The sequence below is a fragment of the Helicoverpa zea genome, chromosome 30 (assembly GCF_022581195.2).
Source record: "Helicoverpa zea isolate HzStark_Cry1AcR chromosome 30, ilHelZeax1.1, whole genome shotgun sequence".
In the NCBI taxonomy this organism is placed as follows: domain Eukaryota; kingdom Metazoa; phylum Arthropoda; class Insecta; order Lepidoptera; family Noctuidae; genus Helicoverpa; species Helicoverpa zea.
Window position 1 is genome coordinate 3,147,571 of NC_061481.1, and position 24,507 is coordinate 3,172,077.

Below are 24,507 nucleotides of genomic sequence, written 5' to 3' on the forward strand. Positions count from 1 at the left end.
AATCCTATCGCATATACTTTATGATATTCTATGGCGAATTGTAAAAAATAACCTAATCCATTCAGTGGTTTAACCACAGGATTCATTTTTCGTTTTTATAATTTACATCATAATGTGTAAAGCAGAGATAAAATTAGGAGTATCGAATGTTTTGATCAGTTGACAACTGTCAGTTTTCAAGGGAGAATTTCAGTTGTTTGTAATGACTGACTTTTATATGGTGTTCTAATTTTCGCACATTTTTATTCTATTTACTTTGTTTGAAAAAATCATTTTTTTATTTTTACGTATTTTTCTTTTTTCTTTGTGTTAATCGACATATATTAACCAGTATATTAACGCATTTCATTTAATGTGATTATGAACGACACACCCGATATATGGTGTGTCGTTCACAATCACATTAAATCCTATCGCATATACTTTATGATATTCTATGGCGAATTGTAAAAAAATAACCTAATCCGTTCAGTGGTTTAGCCACAGGAGTCATTTTTCGTTTTTATAATTTACAACATCATGTGTAAAGCAGAGATAAAGTAAGGAGTATCGATTGTTTTGATCAGTTGAAAGCCGTCAGTTTTCAAGGGAGAATTTCAGTTGTGTTCTAATGTTCACATTTTTATTCTATTTTTACTTTGTTTGAAAAATACATTTTTTTTATTTTTACGATTTTTTCTTTTTTCTTTGTGTTAATCGACATAATTATATTAACGCATTTCATTTAATGTGATTGTGAACGACACACCCGATATTACAAATCTAAAATACAATGGTGGGATATTTATTTCTAATTGTCTTTTCTAATCACCAATTAATTTGAATATCATTTGAACTGAATCTTATTTTTTAAGGCACGTAACTTAAACTATCTTCTAAATACCTATAGAAATGTCAAAACTAGCTTAAATAGCTAAAATAATAAAAAAAAAACATGCAATGTAAAAGTATAATAACTATCCTAGTATCTAAGATGTTTTGTCTAAGAGCTCTGCCTCACTAAGACGCCATGGCGACGTCGCCAGCGGCACAAGTCTGGCTACTTCTGGCATCCGCAGGTCGCCAAGTCAAGTGGCCATGGCGTATCGACAGCGTTTACGTCGCCGTCGTCGCTTAAGAAATTGCACGCGAACCCACGTAGGGAACTGTAGCTCGTGGCCACGCTTCCAATTTGGCGTCGTTGCCATACCGTCGCCTACGTTTCAATACTAACTACTTGGATACGTAGCCGGCGACGTCGCCATTGACGTCCTAATGAGGCAGAGCTCTAACGAACGCGGATGTGACATACTTGTGTATGTAAATATACATGCACATTGTCTTTGTATGCGTAAGCTCTGGAGCGCTCATTTATAAAAAAAATCGGCCAAGTGCGAGTCAGACTCGCAAACGACGGGTTCCGTACCATTATTTATAAAACTGACAAAAAAAACACGTTTATTGTATGGGAGCCCCCAAAATATTTATTTAATTCTAGTTTTCAGTTTGTTTTTATTTGTTGTTATAGCTGCAACAAAAATACATCATCTGTGAAAATTTCAGCCCTCTAACTACCGCGGTTCATGAGATACAGCCTGGTGACAGACGGACGGACGGACAGAGGAGCGAAAACAATAGGGTCCCGTTTTACCCTTTGGGTACGGAACCCTAAAAAAGGTAAAAAAAATCATGTTTCTTACTTTGTTCTATGGGAGTACCTTACAATATATAATTCTAGTTTTCAGTAACAAATAACAGTAATACATCATCTCATCGTCATCATAGCGAAGTCTTATACAAGAAAAACACTAGATAGAATATTGAATCTTATAAAAGGCCTATTTATCCCGATCATCAGTTCCCTTGAATCGACCATAGATTTAGAATCCCACTACATGGCTAGAAATAATGTTACTTGTGAGATGACAGCAGACAGAAGAATATGGAAGGAAAAAACATGCACGGGCGTGATTCTACTAATTTTACTTAAGCGACATACGATTCACATTCGACTGAGATCCTATCACGACTCAATTAAGATTGAAGCGTATGTGGCATTCCGCAATTTTTTCTTTTAAATATACGTTTTTATCCGTTTCTGTGATTCAATAATGAATCATATTATTTTCAAATTATTTACGATTGCAATATGATTGTAGAGCAAACTACCGTATAGACCAAATGGCAGACCAATCGAAGGTAATTGGTATACGATTGGTCTTATATAAGTAGCAGAATGCCCGCTTAGGTTAAAACTGCTATTGCGATTCAATTTATATTCAATTTTGACATTATTAACTTAGCAGAATCGGGCCCCTGATCATCAATTCCCTTGAATCAACTGTAGATTTAGAGACAGCAGACAGAAGAGTATGGAAGGAGAAAATATGCTGTGCCGACCACTAATAGAATCAGAATAAGGGCAGGAGGATTATGAATATGATCTATGAATCGTCATCATCAACAATAACTAAAGTTTCAGCCTCTCCAATCTTAATATCAGAATTATTTAAAATCAACTGTATATCACTAACAGTCTTCGATGCATTTTTCACTCTTAACACCGAAACTTCTGTCTGATGAACAAGCTTAGTATGGGCGCGTACATCGCTATATTTTCTAAAAGATTTAAAACATATTGGACAGTCTGCCTTATGTTTTCTTTCTTTATGAACTTCCCACATATGATCCCATTTATATTTTAAGGAGCTGAAACGGAGATTGCAAATAACACAGGGGTATCCAAAACCTATTCTTTCGTGATTATTTTTGACGTGACGACGATAACCGGACTCGAAGTAAAAGACTTTGTCGCATTTGTCGCATGCCAAAGGAGATGTTGTTTCGTGTTGCTGTAATGAAAATAATTAGAAATTAGTGATACGGTTCAATGATAGCGAATTTCATCCTCATCATCTTCCGAGCCTTTTTCCCAACTATGTTGGGGTCAGCTTCCAGTTTAACTGGATGTAGCTGAGTACCAGTGCTTTACAAGTGGCTGTTCTCATGTAAGGAAATTAGCCAACTGCGCAGGACATATCTGAGACCTAGTGCTCAGCAGCCGCACTTTGCGACAGCTAGACCAACAAGGCAGTCCATACGAACAAACAAACAAAAATACTATGTTTTCCTGTTTATAATATTAGTTGTGGTGGCCAGGTTCGATTCCAGGTCAGGCAAGTACCAATGCAATTTTTCTAAGTTTGTACATACTTTCTAAGTTTATCTTAGACACCAATGGCCGATAAAAAGGTGAAGGAAAACATCTTGAGGAAACCTGAGGAAGTCTGATATCACCAACCCGCACTGAGCAAGCGTGGTGATTAATGCCCAATCTTTCTCCGTGTGAGAGGAGGCCGCAGCCCAGTAGTGGGACGACAAAAAAGGCTGTAAAATTATAATATTAGTATCTAGATAAAAAAATACATACCTCAATATGCACAGCCAGTTTAGCCTTCGACTGAAATTTCTTGCCGCACAAATCACAAATAATCACTTTTAAATTATGCACTTTTTTATGCTTAGTAAAATTACTTGAATCACTGAACGTTCTGTCGCATAATTCGCATTTATAAACTGGGAGAGATGCATGGTTTCTCATATGCTGCTTATATTTCTCGGGTGTAGGATACCCGGCCTGACAAATCTGGCATTTTAGAAGGCCTAGTATCTGTTTCTGCGTGTAGGCATCCATTAAAAGGTGTTCTATAACATGTCTTTTGCACTCGTTGACTCTTTGAAACCGGCGTTTGCAGTAGACACAGTCTTTTGGTTTCCGCTGCAACGTTTCTGTGAATAAATTGTATATGTTAGTGTGTATTTGTATAAATAAAAGCTGTTGCTCGCGGTTTCAGTCGCGTCCCAGGGGAAAACCTACTAATTCTACTCCTACTATCTCTACTAATATTATAAATGCGAAAGTAACTCTGTCTGTCTGTCTGTTACGTTTTCACGTCTAAACCACTGAACTGATTTTAATAAAATTTGGCACAAAGATAGAGTTGACCTTGAGAAAGAACATGGATAGTTTTTATGCCGAATAATTCTCATGGAAGCTAGTTATAAATAATTCTCATGGAGCCGCGGAAGGAAGCTAGTTATAAATATCTATTTAGAGACTAGCTACCCTCCTCCGGTTTCACCCGCCTCCCCGAGATAACTGCTTCCCACAGCTGGTGGCAAAACTATGTCCTTCTCCCGGGTCTAAGCTACCTCCTCTCAAATTTTCAGCTTAACTGGTCCAGCCTTTTACGCGTGATGGCGTGGCCAAGGGATAGAGGGATTCATTATTATATAATAATAATGTTGTGAAACATTTACACACACGGTTGGTTAGCCCCATGCTAAGTTATTAATTGTATTATGGGTGCTAACACAACTGATAAACTACATATAGCTACACATATACATATTGTAACACCCAGACCACGGCCAACAAGCATGCTCATCACACAAATATCGACCGAACCGGGAATCGAACCCGGGACCTTAGGTTCGGCAGTCCGGCATGGTGACCATTGCGCCATCGAGGTTGTCTCATTTTTATATATGTGTATAGATAGATATACAACGCATACTTACTAATACATTCTTGAATAGCCGTTTCAGACATATCCGTAACCAATCTTGGTGCGGCCACCACTTCTTTCTTCTCCGGAACCTTCGCATCACAAATATGAGACTCCCAGTGTTGAAAGTACTCTTGTAGAATAACAATCTTCAAGCATTTCCTACACTGGTACTCAGGTTTAGCATCAGCAACCAACCGTTCACTGATTTTCTTAATCCGTACAAAATTTTGTTTGACATGGCCGAGTACATGTGACCCTAATTTGCTGTATGTGTGAAACTGTTTTGAGCAATCCGGACAGCAAAGAGGTTCGTATCCATGTTCTAAAAAATGTAGTAAATACTTTTTGATCGTTTTATAGAACTGGCCGGTTCGAACGCATATAAACTTTTTGCGGTTACCAACGGTGGAATACAGGCAGTCTAGTGTTATGTGTCTTAAATAATTCTCTTGTTTCCCTTTGAACGGACATTTGGAGCAACCGTACAACCTCTTTCTTTCTTCACCTTCTTGCGATATGATTACTTCCGGTTCTAAAATTGAATCTTTATCGACTTCTATATTAGTGTCAATTGCTGGCTCAGATTTTATTTTTGAATCCGGTTCAAACGCAAAGACTCGACTGGATTCTTGTTTAGCAAGTATATCTTCGATGTTTATGTTTAATTTGATAATATCATCTTCATATTCTGAATTTTCACTTTTTACAATATCTTCGTCATAGTCTGCATGTGCACTTTCTTGTATTGTATTCGTTGTATTGTCTTGTATTGCGTAATCATCGTAATCGAAGTCCATCGGTTCCTCTTTAATTACCAAGTTTGAACTATCATCTGAATCTATAGGTTCCTCTGAAATTAGAAATTTAATGTGACAGTAAGCAAATCACAAATCTCGAGAGTCGTGGTGGCCTAGTGGATAAAGGACCAACCTCAAGTACGAGGGCGCGGGTTCGATCCCAGGTCAGGCAAGTACCAATGCAACTTTTCTAAGTTTGTATGTACTTTCTAAGTATATCTTAGACACCATTGGCTGTGTTTCGGATGGCACGTTAAACTGTAGGTCCCGGCTGTCATTGAACATCCTTGGCAGTCGTTACGGGTAGTCAGAAGCCAGTAAGTCTGACCCCAGTCTAACCAAGGGGTATCGGGTTGCCCGGGATACTGGGTTGAGGAGGTCAGATAGGCAGTCGCTTCGTGTAAAGCACTGGTACTCAGCTGAATCCGGTTAGACTGGAAGCCGACCCCAACATGATTGGGAAAAGGCTCGGAGGATGATGAAGCAAATCACAAATCTATAGTAATATTAGCTCCCGCCCGCGGCATCGCCCGCGTAGAGTTCGGTTATATCGCGTTTTCAAGAGAACTCTTCAAAAGTCCGGGATAAAAACTATCCCATGTTCTTTCTCAAGGTCAACTCCTTCTCTGTACCAAATTTTATTAAAATCAGTTCAGTGGTTTAGACGTGAAAGCGTAACAGACAGACAGACAGTTACTTTCGCATTTATAATATTTAAATATTAGTAGGGATATTATAATTTGTAGATCAGTGTATCAGTTTTGGGTCTAGAGACCCAAAAAAGGGCCAAAGACTACTTATAGTCCTGAAGCGGGAAGTAGTTCCCTTGGAAAACCTAATAAAGAAAAACCTTACCTTTTACTTTTACTATGTCCATCACATTTTCAGTAGCGTTTTCTTGCTTTTCAAAAACCGAATTTTGTTCATTTAAAGCTGGTATCAATATATTAGCTTTTGAATCGACACTTTCAGAATGGTCCGACAAAGATTTTAATTTCAAAATCGATTCTTGCGGCTTCAAAACGATTTTTTGCTGCTTATGTGACCTTTTTAGTATTGAAACTCGACGAAATACCGATTCTGGGTTGGGTATAAACACTCCTACATTTTGTGTTTGTGAAAATTTATCTTGTAGAGTTTCTTCTTGTTCACATTTCTCTTCATCAGAGTAAATGCAGGAAACTGGTACTGGAATCTGAAATTATTTTTTTTTAGAATATTAGTAAAAGAATCTTCCAAAGGCCTTCTCCCAACTATGTTGGGGTCGGCTTCCTGTCTAACGGGATGCAGCTGAGTACCAGTGTGCAATATGGAGCAACTGCCTATCTGATCTCCTTAACCCAGTTACCCATTGGTAAGACTGGTTGCTAAACTTGTCTTCTGACTACCCGTGACTGTCAAAATGACAGCCAGGACCCACCAGTACCGTGCCTTTTTCAATATACATATGTTGAAGAACTTGACATGACAAGACTGCTACTGGGTAACATACGTGGCCAGACAGTCCCAGGAATCGAACCCAAGACCTCGTGCACAGCGCTACGCGACAACTATACTAACGAGGCAGTCACTAGGTAAATATAAGCTAAGAAATAGTAATACTTACTTTAAGAAAATTTCTATCAAAATCATTATATCCATGTTTTTCCATCATATGTAGTTTTGCCTCCCGATCATCAAGGAAAACATGAATCCCTTCGCATTTTACGCATATTTTCACAAACATATATTTATCAGTATGTGTTAATAAATGCTCGTGTATCGTACAACTCCATTTAACTTCTTCACTGCAAATTTTACAATGCCAAGGTACGGTTGACCGACTGATATGGTCCAAAATTAAGGATTTGTTCGAAAAGCTTTTGAAACAGTACGGACACATTGTGTCAGCTTCTTTATTACCACATGTATGAATCATACTTGACGAATGAACTTCAGAACAATCTTTACACTTGGAATAGTTTGCAGCAATAGGCCTATCGGACTTCACTGAATGCATTAAAAGCATATGACCAGTCAAATCATCAATCTTACCAAAACTTAATGTACAAATTTGACAACAGAAGCTGTACTCGTTATTTTTAATGCTGCAGACTTTACAAGCGTACGCATGGTGTTTTAACTCTGTGCACGTAGGGAACCGTTTTAAACAATCGGTGTTCATGTAACAATTTTTGTCATCTCGGGCTGATAATTGATGTTTTGAGTAATCTTTACCACAATGGTAACATAGGCCTTCGGTAAAAAATTCTTTGATTTCATCCGGCCTTTTGTTTGGTTTAAAAGCTATAATATTACACTCATGCTGTGTATATTTCTCAATGTCTAGCTTCACCGTGGTATGTTCAAGTATGTGGTCACGGAATTCTGACAGATTCCACCAGGATTTGGTACAAATATAACATTTGTAGAAAAGAGGATGTTCTCGGTGAAAACTTTTTGACTGCCAGTCTTCCCAGGATGTCAACGCGTGCTTAATTTGAATGTCGTACCATGTACTGAGATGTTGTTCTTCAAAAAAACCTAAAGAGTTTCTTAGACAAATATCTAGTATAGAATCAGCTAGATTTGTTGATGTTTCTTTAATTTTATTCGACTCCCTAATGACAGTTTCTCGTGACAATATTACATTCTTTATTTCCTTTTTAATTTTTATTTTGTTTGAAGATTCTTCCACATCTTTTATTTGCTCTGTTGATTGGTCATTGTTTTCGTCATTGGTGTAAAAATTTTCGTCATCACACGTTTCAACCTCTATCTCAACGTTGATGTCAAATCTTGGTGTTGGTTCCTCGATATTTGTCTCAATTGGTGCTTTTATCTTATCAAGCACACTTTTGTCCACGGCTTGGTTTATTTTCGTAGTTTTTCGTGCAGGTTTCTTTGCTGCACTTTCCTTTTTAGGTTCCTTTTTTATTATAACTTTTTTTGATTTTGTTGGCAACTGAAAATTGATAGTAATTAAATTAGTATATGCAAGTCATCATCATCACGCTTTTTATCGTCCCACTGCTGGGCACAGGTCTCTTGTCACACGGAGAAGGATTGAGCATTAATCACCACGCTTGCTCAATGCGGGTCGGTGATTTCAGACTTTATAGTCCAGGTTTCCTCAAAACCAACTAGAATCAAACTTAGTTATAATTTTGACGTTCATAAGTGCTTGTAAAGGCCTAAATGAAATAAATGATTTGACTTTGACTTTGAAAATGTTTAGTTTAACCTGTAATCAGTTGTAAGTGCCTAACATATACCTACTTAGAAAGTACATACAAACTTAGAAAAGTTGCATTGGTACCTACTTGCCTCACCTGAGATTGAACCCAGACACTCATACTCGAGAGGTTGGTTCTTTACCTACCAGGTCACCATGACCTGTAGCTAGTATATTGTTTAATTTTATCCACATCTGAATACCTCATTTGGGTGAATACAGTATACTTGTGTATCTGTATCTATTTAGATAACTCAAGGTAAACAAAATATTGATATAATCTTACTAAGTATAAAATGATCATAAATCACTTGTACATAATACTAGGTATATGAGTATAGCTAGTTATTTCCCATGGTTCCTATGATCTACAATTCAAGTAAATTCCTTATTAAATATTTGGTTATCAAAAAAGTGTAACAAATAAAATTTAGTTATTGATTTTGAAAATTTTCATAATATTTTTGCCAATTGATTGTAATTTACTTATATTTAACAAAAACATTATTAGATGAAGCCTTTACTTTGATGAAATAAATATGATTTATGATTAGTTTGCATGTGCATATAATCATTTTGACTACTTTTAAATCATAACAATACTTTCTAGTTTTGGTTATGACTTTGACGTCCAATTAATATTCTAAATGGCTATTATTTTCAGTTATTATCATTAAACTACATATTGACGACTGTTCTACTATTATTATGTTTTATTCGTTACGTTACATAAAAAAAAATGCGAAATAAAAATGTCGGGGGTAGCTCCATGCGCATGTTTCATCTACCCCCACACAAAATGAAAAATACTATTTTAAATTACACATAATTAGATCTTTTAAGTACAGAAAACTTATTTACGATAGCATTGCAACGATTTTCAAAGAAAACCGCAAACATTAAGAACGCAAAACTCAAAATAGAACTTTACGTTGTATGTGCAAACTTTGGTCAAAATGGTGGTTTAACTATTTCCTACCTGCAACTCAATATCGTCTTCATCATCCAATGCGACATCCCTCAGCACTATTTTAGACTTCCTAGATCTTTTCCTCGATGCTTCAGCCATTTTCACAGTTTAATCATCCCACATGCAAGGTTAAGAAGTAAAAAACTGTTCAAATTACCACGGACATTACTCGAAGTATGAATGAAACCACGACATACGAGTATTTCCAAAATATTACACGACCAAATATAGTTGTCAGGACAAAGACCATGTGTGGATTCAGCCTCTCTTTCTAGCTTGGGCGTTTGTGTATGAACACTAACGCCATTGTTAGAATTATATCCGTGTTACTTTATTTAGTAGGCTTGTAATTGCAACCATGTCGGGTAGTCGTCGACTCGTCGGCGACTGTCCGGAACATTCCGTTTCACTTTTAGTTTTATATCCTACTTCAGTCTAGAGAATAAATGTTTTACAAAACATTAGTAGCACCATAATGGTAGTTGGTAAATCCTGCTCTCAAACTGATCACCTAAGGTAAATCGATGAGTATAACCAGTTCTTATTTTTTTAAAATCTTAAACTCTCAGCTATATTCAAACAGATAAAAAACTCATATAAGCATAAGCATTCGTTTTATTTGTACTGGAATATCTTCATTAATATTTGGCTTGTCCTAGATTTGTATTCTAATACTTGGACCACATGGCCTTTATGCATCTCAGAATATAATATATCCGTTCAACGGAACGTTATGATTTGATCACCTTGTCGTGTTTTCTTTATCATCTGTGGTTCGATAACCTCAAAATGGAATTTTAGTAGCCTCGGTATTACTAAATTACTTAAAAAGTAATAAAAATGAGTTTATTTGTTAGGAATTATAAGCCTAATAGCTTGGCTGCAGGGTATAACACCAAATTATGGCGTTTGAATTCGACAACAGCCGACAGTGCCCTGAAAAAAAATGATGAGGATGAGGAAGAGTTTCGAGTTCTCGATATTTTGAAGAAAAAGGATAGAACTCAAAGGAGAGTCATCCGTAGGACTGACATGCAGCCTGACAGAGCTGATAGAATGGCCCCGAACCAGGTATTTCTTCAATTACGGACTACATTTTCAGTTTTTAGTCATCGGCCAATGTTTTGGGTCAGATCGCTCTTGATCGATTTAAGCTGCTTTTGGATCTCATTAATATGTCTAAATATTAAATTTAATGTCTAAATATTGTATAACTGGATCCACTTTAGTCAGTCAGTCACTGAATACTGAAAGCTTCTGAATAGAAATACATACTCTTTCCATTTCTATACAAAATCTTTATTCGTCGTCGAATCGTTCGTAAACATTAATCATTAATTAATAAAATTCTGAATATATAAATAAACATTTATCGAGTTTACAAACCGCATTAAAATTCAATAATAATTACCCAAAAAATTCAATTTCAGAACTGGGGCAACGTTTGGCCGGGACCGAAGACTTTCCATCCATCTTCCGTGCCTCTTCCGCTGCGCCAAGGATACGTACCTAAAGGACAGGCACCGCCCGGCAAGAAAGCTAATGCCGAACTCATGAAAATACCAAACTTTTTACATCTAACTCCTCCAGTCATTAAAAGCCAGTGCGAGGCTATTAAACAATATTGTACTGAATGGCCGAGCTTACTAAACTCGGAAGAAGCTATTGAGAAACATTATCCCGTAGAAATCATTACTTCAGACTACTGCCACGCCAGTCCGTCTATCCGCAATCCTTTGGCTCGAATTGTTACGCTACGCATTAAGTTATCAAGTTTAAACTTAGACAAGCATTCTAAGGACAAGTTCATACGTTTAGTCGGAGACCGCTATGATAAAGAGACAGATTTGGTCACGATTACGGCAGACAGGTGTCCAGCGAGAGCACAGAACTTAGATTATGTGAATTACCTATTAACAGCATGCTACCATGAAGCGTGGAACGTTGAAGAGTGGGAGAAAGATAAAACCGAGGATGATATGGAATATTATAATTGGGATAATAACGCTTCTAAGAAAAGTCTTGTGAACTGGCATTTACGTACCAAAAATGAATTGAGAACGCTAACCGATGAGGAGTATAAAAGTTTTGATATCTCAGTAATTGAGGGCGGAGAAGAATATAAGAATGCAGTCTCGAGTTTGATGAATGATGGAGAAAGTGACGCTACTCTGAAGAAGTATGGAGAAGCTGTAAGAAAGGTTTTAGGCTTGCCGGAGAAGAAGGTTATGTAAGATATTTGTAAAATAAACTGTAATTAGTAGGTATATTTGTTTTTTTCTTCCTGAATCTAGATTTATGATAGCCTCTGTAATTCTGATACATATTACTGCTAAGTTTCTTCAAAATCTGTTCAGTAGTTTTGTTGGAAAAAGTCTAGGCAGAGATAAATAATTTATTTAATTATCTGTCTTAAAAGCAAAGGAGAAATAAAATCGACAAATTGTAAGACATACAATTTTATTTTTACATATTATTATAGTACATACAATATTTTACAATTACCTACATCTGCCTACATGATCCCTTTAGAATTAATTTTAGAACGAAAAGAATCTTCTAACTGTACAAAATATTATAGTTATATAATTATTATTTAAAAATAGTAAGTAAATATTTACATAGGTAATACCCGTTTTTCAGCGATTTCATCCGCGTCCCATGTGAACTACTGCCGGGATTAAGTACAGCCTATGTTTAATGTTACTCGGGAATATTGTAGCAGATTTTTTACAAAGTAACAAACATTAAAACCTTTCCTCCGATTTTGATAATTTTCGCACTGATTTAGTGCATCGTCGAAAAATATTCGCATATTGCTACAGCATGTTTATTAAGATTGCATAGAATTAAAACATCTTAGCGCAGAATAGGCGACCAAACTGTACTGGCTCACACAGTCAACTACAATTTTGTTTAAAATTTCACTACAATCTTTCAAAACGCATTTCTTTTCACGACTACCCTCGAAAACTTTTTGCGTAGGATTCCATTTTTTTCGCCAAATATCCGTTATGGAACTCTTTTTTAAATATTTCTCTTCGTCCTGTGATTGGCTACTTTTTTGACTGAAAATTTGCTTTTTTCTTAAGTACTTTTTTATTAATATTTCTAATATGTGAAATATATATGATATGTTTTCAATTTCGTCGATATTAGTTAGTTCGTATGTTGATTCTGGTTCATTAACTTTTGAATGGAATTTTTCTAGAATTTTCGATATGTTTTCTAAGGTATGCTGTTGTATGTGGTAGGATTTGTTTAGTAGTAATAGTCTTTGTGTGTATTCGTCTTTTTTTAGGAACTGAAATCAAAAGAGGGTAGTTAAACATTTTTGATTTGAACATGACACAGGAAGTGGTGAAGGGCGTACGTTTTGGGGGCTGTCTTTTGTAAATTTGACCTTCAAAAAGTGCTGATTTTCAGCCTACTTTGAATAAACTTTTGATTTGATTTTAAATAGTATTATTCATTGAATTATGTTTAATGAAAATCATTTTGCTGTACGAATTAACATTTAACAAATGTTGTACATTCATTTACATCATGAGGAGAACAATAATTCCAGATTAAATATCTATTTACATATAAAATTGTATCCTAATCAGTTCAACCGTTTTGGTGCACCATGTTTCGGTAGGCATATTAAATAGTGGATCCCAGCTATGATATGAACATCTTTGGCAGTCGTTACGGGTAGTCAGAAGCCTGTAAGTCTAACAACCTGTCTTACCAAGGGGTATCGAGTTGCCCGGGTAACTTGGGTTGAGGAGGTCAGATAGGCAGTCGCTCCTTGTAAAACACTGGTACTCATCTGCGTCCGGTTAGACTGGACGCCGACCCCAACATAGTTGGGAAAAGGCTAGGCAGATGATGAATTAAAAAATTACCTCATTATCTCCGTTGTTTATCCCTATGTAGACTTGTTGTATGAGCATATCAACTGCTTCCAGTAACTCTTCAAGAAAAGTTGGATATTTCTCATCTTCATGCAATTTTTCTATAAGTTGGCCTAAGACCTGAAAAATGTGATGTAATCTATGTACATGTATGAATATTTTTTCTGTCATATAAAAATCTTTGGCAGTCGTTACGGGTAGTCAGAAGCCAGAATGAGTGGAAGAGGGTTGAAGAGGTCAGACAGTTGCTCCTTGTGGCACACTGGTACTCAGCTGCATCCGGTTAGACTGGAAGCCGACCCCAACATAGGTAGTTGGGAAAGGGCTAGGCAGATAATGATTGAAATAGGAATAGAAGAATTTCCTCACCTCAGCAATTTCGTTAGTTATTTCTCTAGTATTTTCAACAAGAGGACACGTCATTATGAAGTTAAATAAGCAGCATCCAGATTGGTTCAGCCAATTCCCAGATAATTGTAAAGCTGAAAGAAGTATCTAATTTTTTTTTCCTTTGAAGACACATGAAACTTAATACTTTTTTACCAATTATAGCTACCAAATAAACTGCAATAAGAACGCTTTTCAACGAAAAGCTATAACTGCTGAACCGTTTGAGATGAAATTTAGCATGGACAAACCCTGGAAATGAAGTTTCCATCAAAATCGGCTAAGCCGTTTTTGAGTCATTGGCCGTTTTACCAACAGCAGGCAGGGACCTTAGACAAAATACCTGATATGAAAAAAAAACACCAAAAACGTACAAAAATCCGAATTGAGAACCATCTTTTTGGGAAGTCGGTTAAAAGGACATAGAAATATAAAACCTTACATCCTCTACTGCTTCTAATTTGAGAATCGCTTCGATACCCAGAATCAGTAGAATAACCATCATAAGACATTCTTCTATTTGGTTTATTTAAAAACGTTTTTACTTTATTTAATTCTTTCAGCACTTTATAAGAAATTATCTCTTCTGGTTCATGTTCTTCTGTCATGCTTCTGTCTTGTTCAGAAGGTATTACACTTAGTTGGCTGTTCTTCTCAATTTCAGAAGCATCTGTGTACAGTTGACTGTGTTTTTCGAAATTCGGAGTTGAATTTTGTCCTTCGAAATTGGTGGTAATATTTTCATTTTCATTTATTGTATTTTGATTATATTCTAAAGAGTGATAGTTTGTATCCATTTTTTCTGTGTTAAATTCTTGTCGAAAATCATCAACATTTCGAATTTCATCAAAATATTCATCAAAGTTTTGCGAATAGGGAGTCGCAATTTCTGCATTTTTATTTACGTCTTTCGCAGTTTTATCAACATTGTCAACATCATCAACTGTTTGATGAAATTCATTGTGAATTTCATCAAAATTATTGTCATTATTTTGAGAAAACATATTCATTGTTTGACTGTATCCAAGTATGTCTGTATTTTGATGAATTTCGCACATCTTATCAATAGATTTGTTAGATTCTTCAACATCTTTTATACTTTCGGTATTATTAATATTAGAATTACTTTTTTCTTCATTAAGAATTACAGTGCTTTTGCTACCGTAAATGTATTTGCTAGGTATTGAAATAGCATTTTGGCTTTCACTATAATGTGTATTTTGAGTGAAACCGTGCACTGTATAAGGTATAGTTTTTTGTGAATCGTAATAAGTTCTGTTGGTATTAGTAAATTGACTATCTATGTCTATATTAGTATGAACTTTTGAATAATTATGATCTGAATGAAAATCTTTATTATTACCATCATTTTCTATAGGTATATCAAGGCTTGTATTAAAATTAGTATATTTTATAGGATTTGTATTATGTATGTTAATTTCAACAATTTCAGGGGTAAGTTGTGAGTCAAAATAAGTCATCTGTGAATTATTATATTCTTCTTGTAGCTGAAAATATTAGAAGTTATTATAATCAGTGTTTGGAGTGGTGAAGTCGTGGTGGCCTAGTGGGCAAAGAACCAACCTCTCATGTATGAGTGTGGGTTAGATTCCAGGTCAGGCAAGTACACCAATGTAACTTTTCTAAGTTTGTATGTACTTTCTAAGTATATCTTGGAAAATGACCGTGTTTCAAAAGGCACGATAAACTGTAGGTCCCGGCTGTCATTTGAACATCTTCGGCAGTAGTTACTGGTAAACGCCAGTAAGTCTGACAACCAGTTTTACCTAGGGGTATTAGGTTTCCCGGGGTAATTGTGTTGTGGAAGTCAGATTGGCAGTCACTCCTTGTAAAAGACTGATACTAAGCTGCGTTCCGTTGTATTGCAAGCTGACCCCAACATACCTAGTTGGGAAAAGTCTACTCATTTGAGTAGTGAGTAGATGAAAGAAAGTGAATTCGTACGAATACCAACCTTTTGACTACCAACATCAACTTCGGCAGGTACATCAACGTCATTGACCACATCACAAATGACATTATCAAAGTCAAAATCTTTTAAAATAGTCACACTGTCATTCATTTCGTCATCATCTGCCATTAAAAAGTCATCACTGCACACCGTGATATTATCATCATCCATTTTGTCATCAACTTTGGATTTTAATTCTTCTAAATATTGTATTGTTTGTAGATTTTTCGGTTTTGATTTTATTATAGTTATGGCAACTGCTAGACGGTGTTTTTGATAAATATGATTTGCTGAAAATTAGAAAACAGAATAGAAATAAAATACAGTGTGTACGAGTTATAGTCGTTCCCAATATCTTATCTATTTTTCTGAGCAAAACAAGAGACAGTGTTGGGAACGGCCGTACCTAAGTGAATGTAGTAAGTTTTCTAACTTTGTGCCTATGTACTTTCTAAAGTATATTTTGGACAGTAATAACAAAGTAAATGAAGCAAAACATCTCGAGGAAACCTGGACTATAAAGTCTGAAATCAGCAACCCGCATTGAGCAAGCGTGGTGATTAATGCTCAATCTTTCTCTGTGTGAGAGGAGGCCGCAGCCCAGCAGTGGGACGATAAAAAGACTAATCGTGATGATATTGATGTCGGGTGAAATAAAGTACGGACGTAGATAAAATTTAAATCGAAATAAGTTAGGTACTTGATATAGTAACTCGTCAAGGTTATTTTAGCTTTGAAATTCGAAGATAATATTGTAAATAGACATAAACGAAAATAAAAGTATATCAACATTAATTATAGATTAATTTCTAACGAATTTTCATTGCAATTTATTCGCGTACAAGAAAACATTAGGTAGGTAATAGGTTATTATGATCGACTAAGAACTTTTATAAATTCCAAATACAACATGAGACTACTTACCATAATCATCGAAACTCATCCTGTTTATTAGTGTTTACTTCAATATTCATTTAATTTATTATCGAAACACATTTCTGTAAATTATTTTCTATTTTTGCAATGAAATTAAAAATTTCGCGCCACCGTACCATAGACACAGATGTAAGTGACATTTTTTTTCGAATCACGTTTAACATTCAGTTATTTTAGAGTTCTGCCTAGAGCGTATAATATAATTGTTATTTTGGTATTTTTGCGCTGACAATTTGATCATGATTGTAAAAAGTAGCAATAAAACAATAAATTACTCGTGTAAGTGCACAGTTTAGTTAGCATAAAGTAAAATTGAAAAATCTTAAAAAGATTCTATTGCATAAGATTGTATACCTATACTTACCAGAAAAAGGTTTCATAATACCAAAACCTTTTTACAGAACCTTTAATTACTCAATCACAATTTGTCAAAATCATGTCAGTTTAAGTAACAACAATCAATAAAAGTGCAATATTTACCAACAAAATGTATTTAAAAGCAATATCGACGTTGCTAAATGGCTCTTTACACAATACTCTTCGGTCTGAGTATATTTATGATCGCTCTAGTCATCGCCATCATAAGAAAGATGTTCTTTCATTGGCAAGAGGAGCATAAGATTGAAAGAATGACAAAAGCTACAGTAGAAAGACCGGGTAAGGTAAAATAAGATGCTGTTTATTTACTTAACTTCATTCTGCAACCCACTCAATGATATATCTAAAGGTAAAACTAAAAAGATCCTAGAGACCACTCCCGGCCACTGTAGGCGTGGGTCTGTGGGTGGTGTGATTCGGGTGGCTCATCGTCCTTCCGTCTCCTAGGAGACAAAAGGCTCGTGATTTTCCAAGCGCTCCTCAAAGAGAGTCAGCTAACCCCAGAGGGACACACTAGAGTCAAAGCCTGCCGGAGCTCAGGCCCCTCTTCTCCACTGGGCACTATGGGCAAGTGCCCAGGGCCCCGCGATCGAATGGGGCCCCCTAGTTCCTGCCAGATTACCAAATGATAACCGATATTTAGGTATTAAAATATCTGATGATAATGACCAATTAAAAGAATGATAATGAACATTTAAAAGAATACTTAAAAAATTTTCAGAGTTAAAATGAAGCACCTAACTGTTACAGAAAGTATAAAACCTATTTTTTAAACTTGTTTGAGTACCTACTTTTGTGTTCCAAAACTCAAAAATTTCGCGCTCGCTACGCTCGCGCCCTACACTTTACGGTGATTTTCTCTATTTCTTTAGCCATCTTTTTGCGTCCCAAATATCAAAAATTACTCGCTCGCTGCGCTCGCGCCTTCTTCACTTTACAATGCTTTTTTCAAACTTGTTTGGGTATTTTTGTGTTAAAAATCTCAAAAATTTCGCGCTCGCTGCGTTCGCGCTTTACACTTTAGCGGTAGTTTTCCCTGAATTTTTTACAACTCTATTGCGTCCCAAAAAAAAAAAAAATAAAAAAAAAATCTTCGTTTTACAGTGCTTTTTAGGGTTCCGTACCTCGAAAAGAAAAAACGGAACCCTTATAGGATCACTTTGTTGTCCGTCTGTCTGTCTGTCTGTCTGTCTGTCAAGACCCTTTATCTTAAGAACGCGTGGACGTATCAAGCTGAAATTCACATGAAATACTCGGGTCTATTGTCCCTTTAGGCTGTGAAAATATCAAGCTTCTAAGCCAAGCCAATCAAAAGATACAACCGATTATGTCGATATTTTCAACAAATTCTCGACACTCGCAAAGGAATCAAAACCTACAGGGTACTTCCCGTAAACTCAGAATCTTGAAATTTGGCATGAAGCATTGTTATATAATGCAGATATAGGAAAAATTGCGAAAATCTCATTTTTTTGGTTATATAATATAATAAAAATATTTTAATAAAATGAAACTTACTACCTTATTTCTCACGAACGAATAAAGGTACCAAATTGAAATTTATACCAAATACCTAGGTCTATTGTCCCTTTAAGCAATGAAAAAATCAAACTTCTAAGTTAACGCGATCAAAAGATACAGCAGATTTACCGACACCTTAGACGAATTTCCGTCACACGCTAGGGAATCAAAACCTACAAGGTACTTCCCGTGAACTCAGAATCTTAAAATTCGGCACGAAGCAACGTTATATAGTACAGATTAAGGAAAAATTGCGAAAATGATAAATTTGAAGTTACATAAAATATTAAAATATTATTTTTGCTTACATGACATAAAATATTTTTTTAATAATTATAAACTTACTGCCTACCCTTTTTTCACATGAACGCGTAGAGATATTAAAGTTTTGAATAAAAAGTGAAATTCATATCAAACACTTCTTAAATATAATGGCCTCTAAACTGTGAAAAATTTTAAATCATTCAAAGGTCATTCAAGGGCACCTTAGTATGAAAACCATACCCACGGCGGATACGAACGAAATATAGCACAGTATAATGATAAAGGCTCTGATTTATTATGGCATTAGTCGCATCAATGTGAACCATGGGAATCTAGAGAAAATCAGGTGTAAACATCAAATATTTTCCTCATTTCAATGGGGAATTTAAACGACCAAGTTTGACGGATTTGAGAAATCATTTCTTTGTAGTGAAAGAGTATACTCGCCGTTTATTTCCATTGTCATCAGGTCAGGATCTGATGATGGAAATCATGAGAAATCGAGGGCAACTATCAGAAATTGTAGGCATTAAACCTTGATTCTCAGATGTATGTCTGGTGATACTATCAAACAGTGAAGGTTTAGAGCTTATCTGATGATGGAGACGTGAGAAAGTCGAGAGAACTCGGTATGTTTTAGTTACGTCGTGTTTGGGCTTATATTATTCGTATTGACGAGAACTTTTCACAAAAGTTAAAAATAAAAACTTTTTACAAAAAAAAAATACAACTTCTAAAATAACAAGAAAACTGTTTATATGCATCGGTCTAGATCTCGGTGGTTAAATAAATATAGATGCATCCTCTAGACACCGACTTCTAGACCGATGCACCTAACATATTTTTAATTTCTTTCTTGCTTTTGTTTTCTTGTTGCTTTTTTATATGTTTGAAGTTGGATTTGTTTGTAAAATGCTACAAAATAAAATAATGCCGACTTTATAAAACAAAGAAAGGGACAGAATTACACTTTTGTCAAGGCTCTAGAAACGTAAAGCCAGCAGCCCCGAATCCTACTCTCTAGAAGTCGTTGTTACAATTCGACAGCTACAAGTCGTCAGGCTGTAGTGTGTGTAAACCCTAGTAAGTAAGTACTTCATTATATTCCTGTGCATGTATGTTTAAGCTTAGTAATGTACTTTATTAATGTACCATTTTAGACCGACACTTCAAGGCGGTTTCGAAAAAAACCTGAAACTGGGGCTCTTTAGGTGATTAATCCCTCAAAAATAAAAGATCCCATTCCTGCAATGGCTGCTTTAACCCAAGTTAGTAGTGAATTCTCATCACCTAAAATAAAATAAGCTCCAACACAAGGTTACGTTATAAATTGTAAAGGAGTTCCCATAACTATATCTGATCTTAGCTGTCGATCCCACAATGGCAGTCAAACCTATCTTTGTGGAAAGTCTTCGCCAATACGAATAAAATAAGCCCAAACACGTGGTAGTTGCAACATACCGTTCGGGAGTTCCCTTGACTCTCTGTAGTCTCCATAATCAAATCAGCTCCAAACCAAGTGTTTACAAGTACCCTCAAAAATACACTCACATGTCTGGTTATGACTCGATGCGTGCCTACAATATTCAAGAGTTGCCCTCGATTTCTCAGGGTTTCCAGATCCTCATCAGATCCTGGTCATCCGGATTGGCACCTTCCTTCTTTATGAAATGTCTTTAACAATAAAAACTAGCATTGCAACCTGTACAATCCTCTGAAACTGCTTGTTCTTTTATATTTTTCAAACGATCCTGGACATTCGTCTCCATGGAATTTTAATAAAATATTTATATTCAAAGAAACGTCATACCATTCTCCACGATTTAAAACTACTTTGATTCATGTCCGCCACTTTTTACAAAGCGGGTCAGATATGCCCCATGACCTTTAAGACATAATTAGTTATTTTTAATCAGATTTCTGAATGATGACTATAAAATGTTGTATATAAGTAAGTTGAATAAAATAACTTTTACAAGGTACTGGCCTACTATTTTAGTTATATTATAAAATAAAAAATATTAACTATTTTGACTCTCACGAAATTACCATAACTATGATTGTTCTAAACTGAACGGTTGGCGCGAAACTCACTTTTTATCTATACAGCATTTGTACGGAACCCTCGGTGCGCGAGTCTGACTCGCACTTGGCCGGTTTATTTTGGAAGGGGATTGCTCAATAAGTAGCCCGCCCCGGGTGTTACCCGATGCTACGCCGCCACTGGCGGAGAACGCTCCTTCTCCAAATTGAAACGAATAAAACCAGCCAAGTGCGAGTCAGACTCGCGCACGAAGGGTTCCGTAAAATTTTTATAAAACTGCATCTACCTGTTGTCGTAATCGATATCGAGCAAAGGTAAGCAAAATAACTTAACCAAAATTACAGTTAAATCAACCTATCTCAAAAACTATAAGAGATACTTTGATCAAACCAAAAATCGTTGAAAGAGTTAATTAGCATGCATCACCTCTATTTTTTTTAGAATTTTATACCCCGTAGTTATAAAAATAGAGGGGGGGGGACATACTTTTTACGACTTTGAGAGCTGATATCTCAAAAACCGTTCACTTTAAGAAAAATGTTTTTTAGAAAACTTTATATCATTTTAAAAGACCTTTCCATTGATACCCCACACGGGTATGTACATCGAAAAAAAAAATTTCATCCCTCAGTTACATGTATGGGGGGCCCCACCCCCAATTCTTTTTTTTACTATTTAGTGTCATATTTTTGTAGCGGTTCATACAACACATATTCCCATCAAATTTCATCACTGTAATACTTATAGTTTCCGAGTAAATCGGCTGTGACAGACGGACAGACGGACAGACGGACAGACGGACATGACGAAACTATAAGGGTTCCGTTTTTGCCATTTTGGCTACGGAACCCTAAAAAATGAATTAAGAAGTACAATGCTTCAAGAGAGATTAACTAGTTTGTCACTGATGTCCATAGAATGTGATATTCTCAATACCTACCATAGATTTTGAAGAAGTGATTAACGATTTTGCTCATCTTAAATCTAGAAGGGTACCTTTGCAATCAACATAGAGTTAATCTAAGGATTTTATGCTAAGCGAGTTACTTTTGTAACTCTCTTAGCATAAAATCTGTCTTCTGTAACTCAGTTACAGCCATATAAAAAGGCTGTAACTGAGTTACTTTTGTAGAAATTTTTTATACCTATATGCAAACGAAAAGTAACTCAAATTATAGGTAATAATAAGTAATGAAATACTGCATAGGAGGCATCATCGAAATCAATGGCTAAATGTATGAAATTGCTATTTGATTTTTTAAAGGGGTAACATGAGCAGCTGGGGCTTATAGTTTAATTAAAGTGCTATCTGAAACAACAAACAAGTAATATGGCAAGTAATAAGCTTCTCCAAAAAGATAAATCAATACCGAAGTACAGGCTGCAGCGCCCACGTCATCGCGTCATGAGCGTTTTACATTACTTAGGGTGGGCTAGACATGAGGAACAGTTCGCGCATCCCGCAACATTTTTGGATCTCGTCGTGTTAGAAATAAAGAATCGATGACTTTTAAGCGTTATTATTAAAATGAAAAGTACATTCATATCCTGTTTTAGTTCTATCATCCTATTATCTTGTAAAAGTAGGTAGAATAGTGGAGAAGTTGCTATAAACATGTCATTATGTACACTCTTAAACCACAACTGTATCTGTTTGCTGTTCCTTTTAATAATACATTATGTTACCTCTAAACTAAAATCTTGAGTAGCAATGTACCGCAGATGTTAAAATTCGAATAGCAATTTCACGCATATAGCCACTGATTTCGATAATGCCCCCTATGTAATATTTAATTACTTATTTTTACCTATATTTTGAGTTACATTTCTTTTGCGCCGGGCCTGGGTTTTTTTCTCATACTTCATGAGCATTGTCCTTTAGAACCTTGTTTGTCTATTTTCTTTATATATTATAACTAAATAGTGTTTTCTCAAGGTCATAGGGGCCCCATGATCCTAGTGTGCCCAGGGCCTCAAATAGTTTGAAGACGGCCCTGCCGGAGCTGCGGGATTGTTTGAAAGAGTTACCGCGGCCCTGGTACATAAATGGCTTAGGAAGGAACATGATGAGTTTAAGTCAGTAAAAGTCTGAGACTCTCACGTTGCTAACCTAAAGTTTGGGAGGAGTAATTTGATGATTTCCCATAAAAAAAAACTAGAGGCTCGTGGCTAGGTTACCTTGTCTTTTTATTATATTGCTAAAGAAGTTTAAATATTTATTTTCAGCCGTCAGTGCGTTGATATTTACAGAAAAATGTGTGTTTAAAAAGCGGACTTTTACAGGAAGATTGTTCATTTACGATATTATGAGCAAAAGCGACATAAGTCTTATTAAGAATCTAGAGTACTCATAGCTTTGTTTTTTAAGTGATTTTTTTATGAAATAAAATTGTATATAATTCAGAGAATATGTTTTAATATAATATATTACTAAATTTTATATGAAGTTTCGTTTATTTTTTTTTTGGGTTTTTAATTAAATTTGCGTCCGACAGGGAAGGATTATTCTTAAATTCTTATGGCAAATTGCTATGGGCCCCACGGAATTCGAGGGTCCCATACTAAGGCTGTCTGAGGGTCCCTCACTACTGAATTCGCAGTACCTATATACTTTAACGTCCCGCGAAAATTTCTAATTAATCCAGCACTGACACCAGTAACAGTTCTCGTCAAATAACTCTGCTGCTCCATAAATCAGCTATTTCAGGCCTCGCGCATGGGCAATAGTATTGTATGGGCCAGTAGCTAACTTTGGAGGTGCAAAATTATTTGATGATCTATTAACACGGACTCAGGTACAACGCAAAAAAATGCGAGTTATTGATTTTTAAGGCAGGTACCAAATGTTACACTAACGTACCACAAGTAACTATAGATAGTAACTATAGATAATACTCCGTTAGCCTGAGTAACAAAAGTTAAGTACCTGGGTCTTAATGATGACTTACATATGGAAAGGGAACGCAGGGCGTTGGCTGTGCGAGCTAATATGTTGATCCGTAGATTTGCGCGTTGTTCCAAACATGTTAAAATAACTCTTTTCCGAGCATACTGTCAATCATTTTACACGTGCAGTCTGTGGGTCAGATACACGCAAAGGGCATACAACGCCCTGCGTATCAAGTACAATAACGCATTTAGGATGCGTATGGGCCTACCGCGTTTTTGTAGTGCTTCAAGGATGTTTGCCGAGGCTAGGGTCGATGGCTTTCATGCGATTATCCGCAAGCGATGCGCTTCAATCCTGGGGAGAATACGCGATAGCTCGCACAGCATCCTGAATGCATTGTGCGATAAATGGGACAGCTCTATGCTAGCCCGTTGGATACGGATGCATAGTAATAATTTAAGTTATTTTAACTAACACTAGGTTAAGTATTCTTTTACTAACATCTTATGGATCTTGTATTTTGGTCTGAAATAAATGTTATAATTAAAATTAATTAACAACTAGCTGTTTCTGGCGGTTTCACTATCATCCCGAAGGAACTACTGCCCGTACCGGGATACCTAAACCATAGCTTACGTTACTCGGGAAGGGTATATAGCTTTCCAACAGTGAAACATTTTCTCAA

At 35.9% G+C, this 24,507-nt stretch overlaps 3 protein-coding genes and 1 long non-coding RNA gene across 4 annotated transcripts; 2 read left to right on the forward strand and 2 right to left on the reverse strand.

Moving 5' to 3' along the window:
- Nucleotides 1–2,174: 2,174 nt before the first annotated feature.
- Nucleotides 2,175–9,873, reverse strand: LOC124644493 (zinc finger protein 91-like). Its single transcript, XM_047183902.1, has 6 exons — nucleotides 9,541–9,873; nucleotides 6,954–8,291; nucleotides 6,203–6,542; nucleotides 4,561–5,400; nucleotides 3,410–3,768; nucleotides 2,175–2,831 (listed from the first exon to the last, which is right to left on the reverse strand). The coding sequence occupies exons 1-6, from the start codon at nucleotides 9,628–9,630 to the stop codon at nucleotides 2,424–2,426; spliced, it is 3,375 nt and encodes a 1,124-aa protein (XP_047039858.1). The 5' UTR covers nucleotides 9,631–9,873; the 3' UTR covers nucleotides 2,175–2,423.
- A 408-nt stretch (nucleotides 9,874–10,281) lies between these two features.
- LOC124644494 (28S ribosomal protein S35, mitochondrial) lies at nucleotides 10,282–11,798 on the forward strand. The gene is made up of 2 exons (XM_047183903.1): nucleotides 10,282–10,602; nucleotides 10,962–11,798. Exons 1-2 carry the CDS (start codon nucleotides 10,372–10,374, stop codon nucleotides 11,763–11,765), a joined length of 1,035 nt encoding a protein of 344 aa, XP_047039859.1. The 5' UTR covers nucleotides 10,282–10,371; the 3' UTR covers nucleotides 11,766–11,798.
- A 186-nt stretch (nucleotides 11,799–11,984) lies between these two features.
- On the reverse strand, nucleotides 11,985–13,614 carry LOC124644495. Its single transcript, XM_047183905.1, has 2 exons — nucleotides 13,422–13,614; nucleotides 11,985–12,835 (listed from the first exon to the last, which is right to left on the reverse strand). Exons 1-2 carry the CDS (start codon nucleotides 13,599–13,601, stop codon nucleotides 12,365–12,367), a joined length of 651 nt encoding a protein of 216 aa, XP_047039861.1. The 5' UTR covers nucleotides 13,602–13,614; the 3' UTR covers nucleotides 11,985–12,364.
- Nucleotides 13,615–17,014: 3,400 nt separating this feature from the next.
- On the forward strand, nucleotides 17,015–23,372 carry LOC124644496. The gene is made up of 2 exons (XR_006986078.1): nucleotides 17,015–17,382; nucleotides 23,159–23,372. It is a non-coding gene; the product is annotated as an uncharacterized LOC124644496 (long non-coding RNA).
- The last annotated feature ends 1,135 nt before the right edge of the window (nucleotides 23,373–24,507 follow it).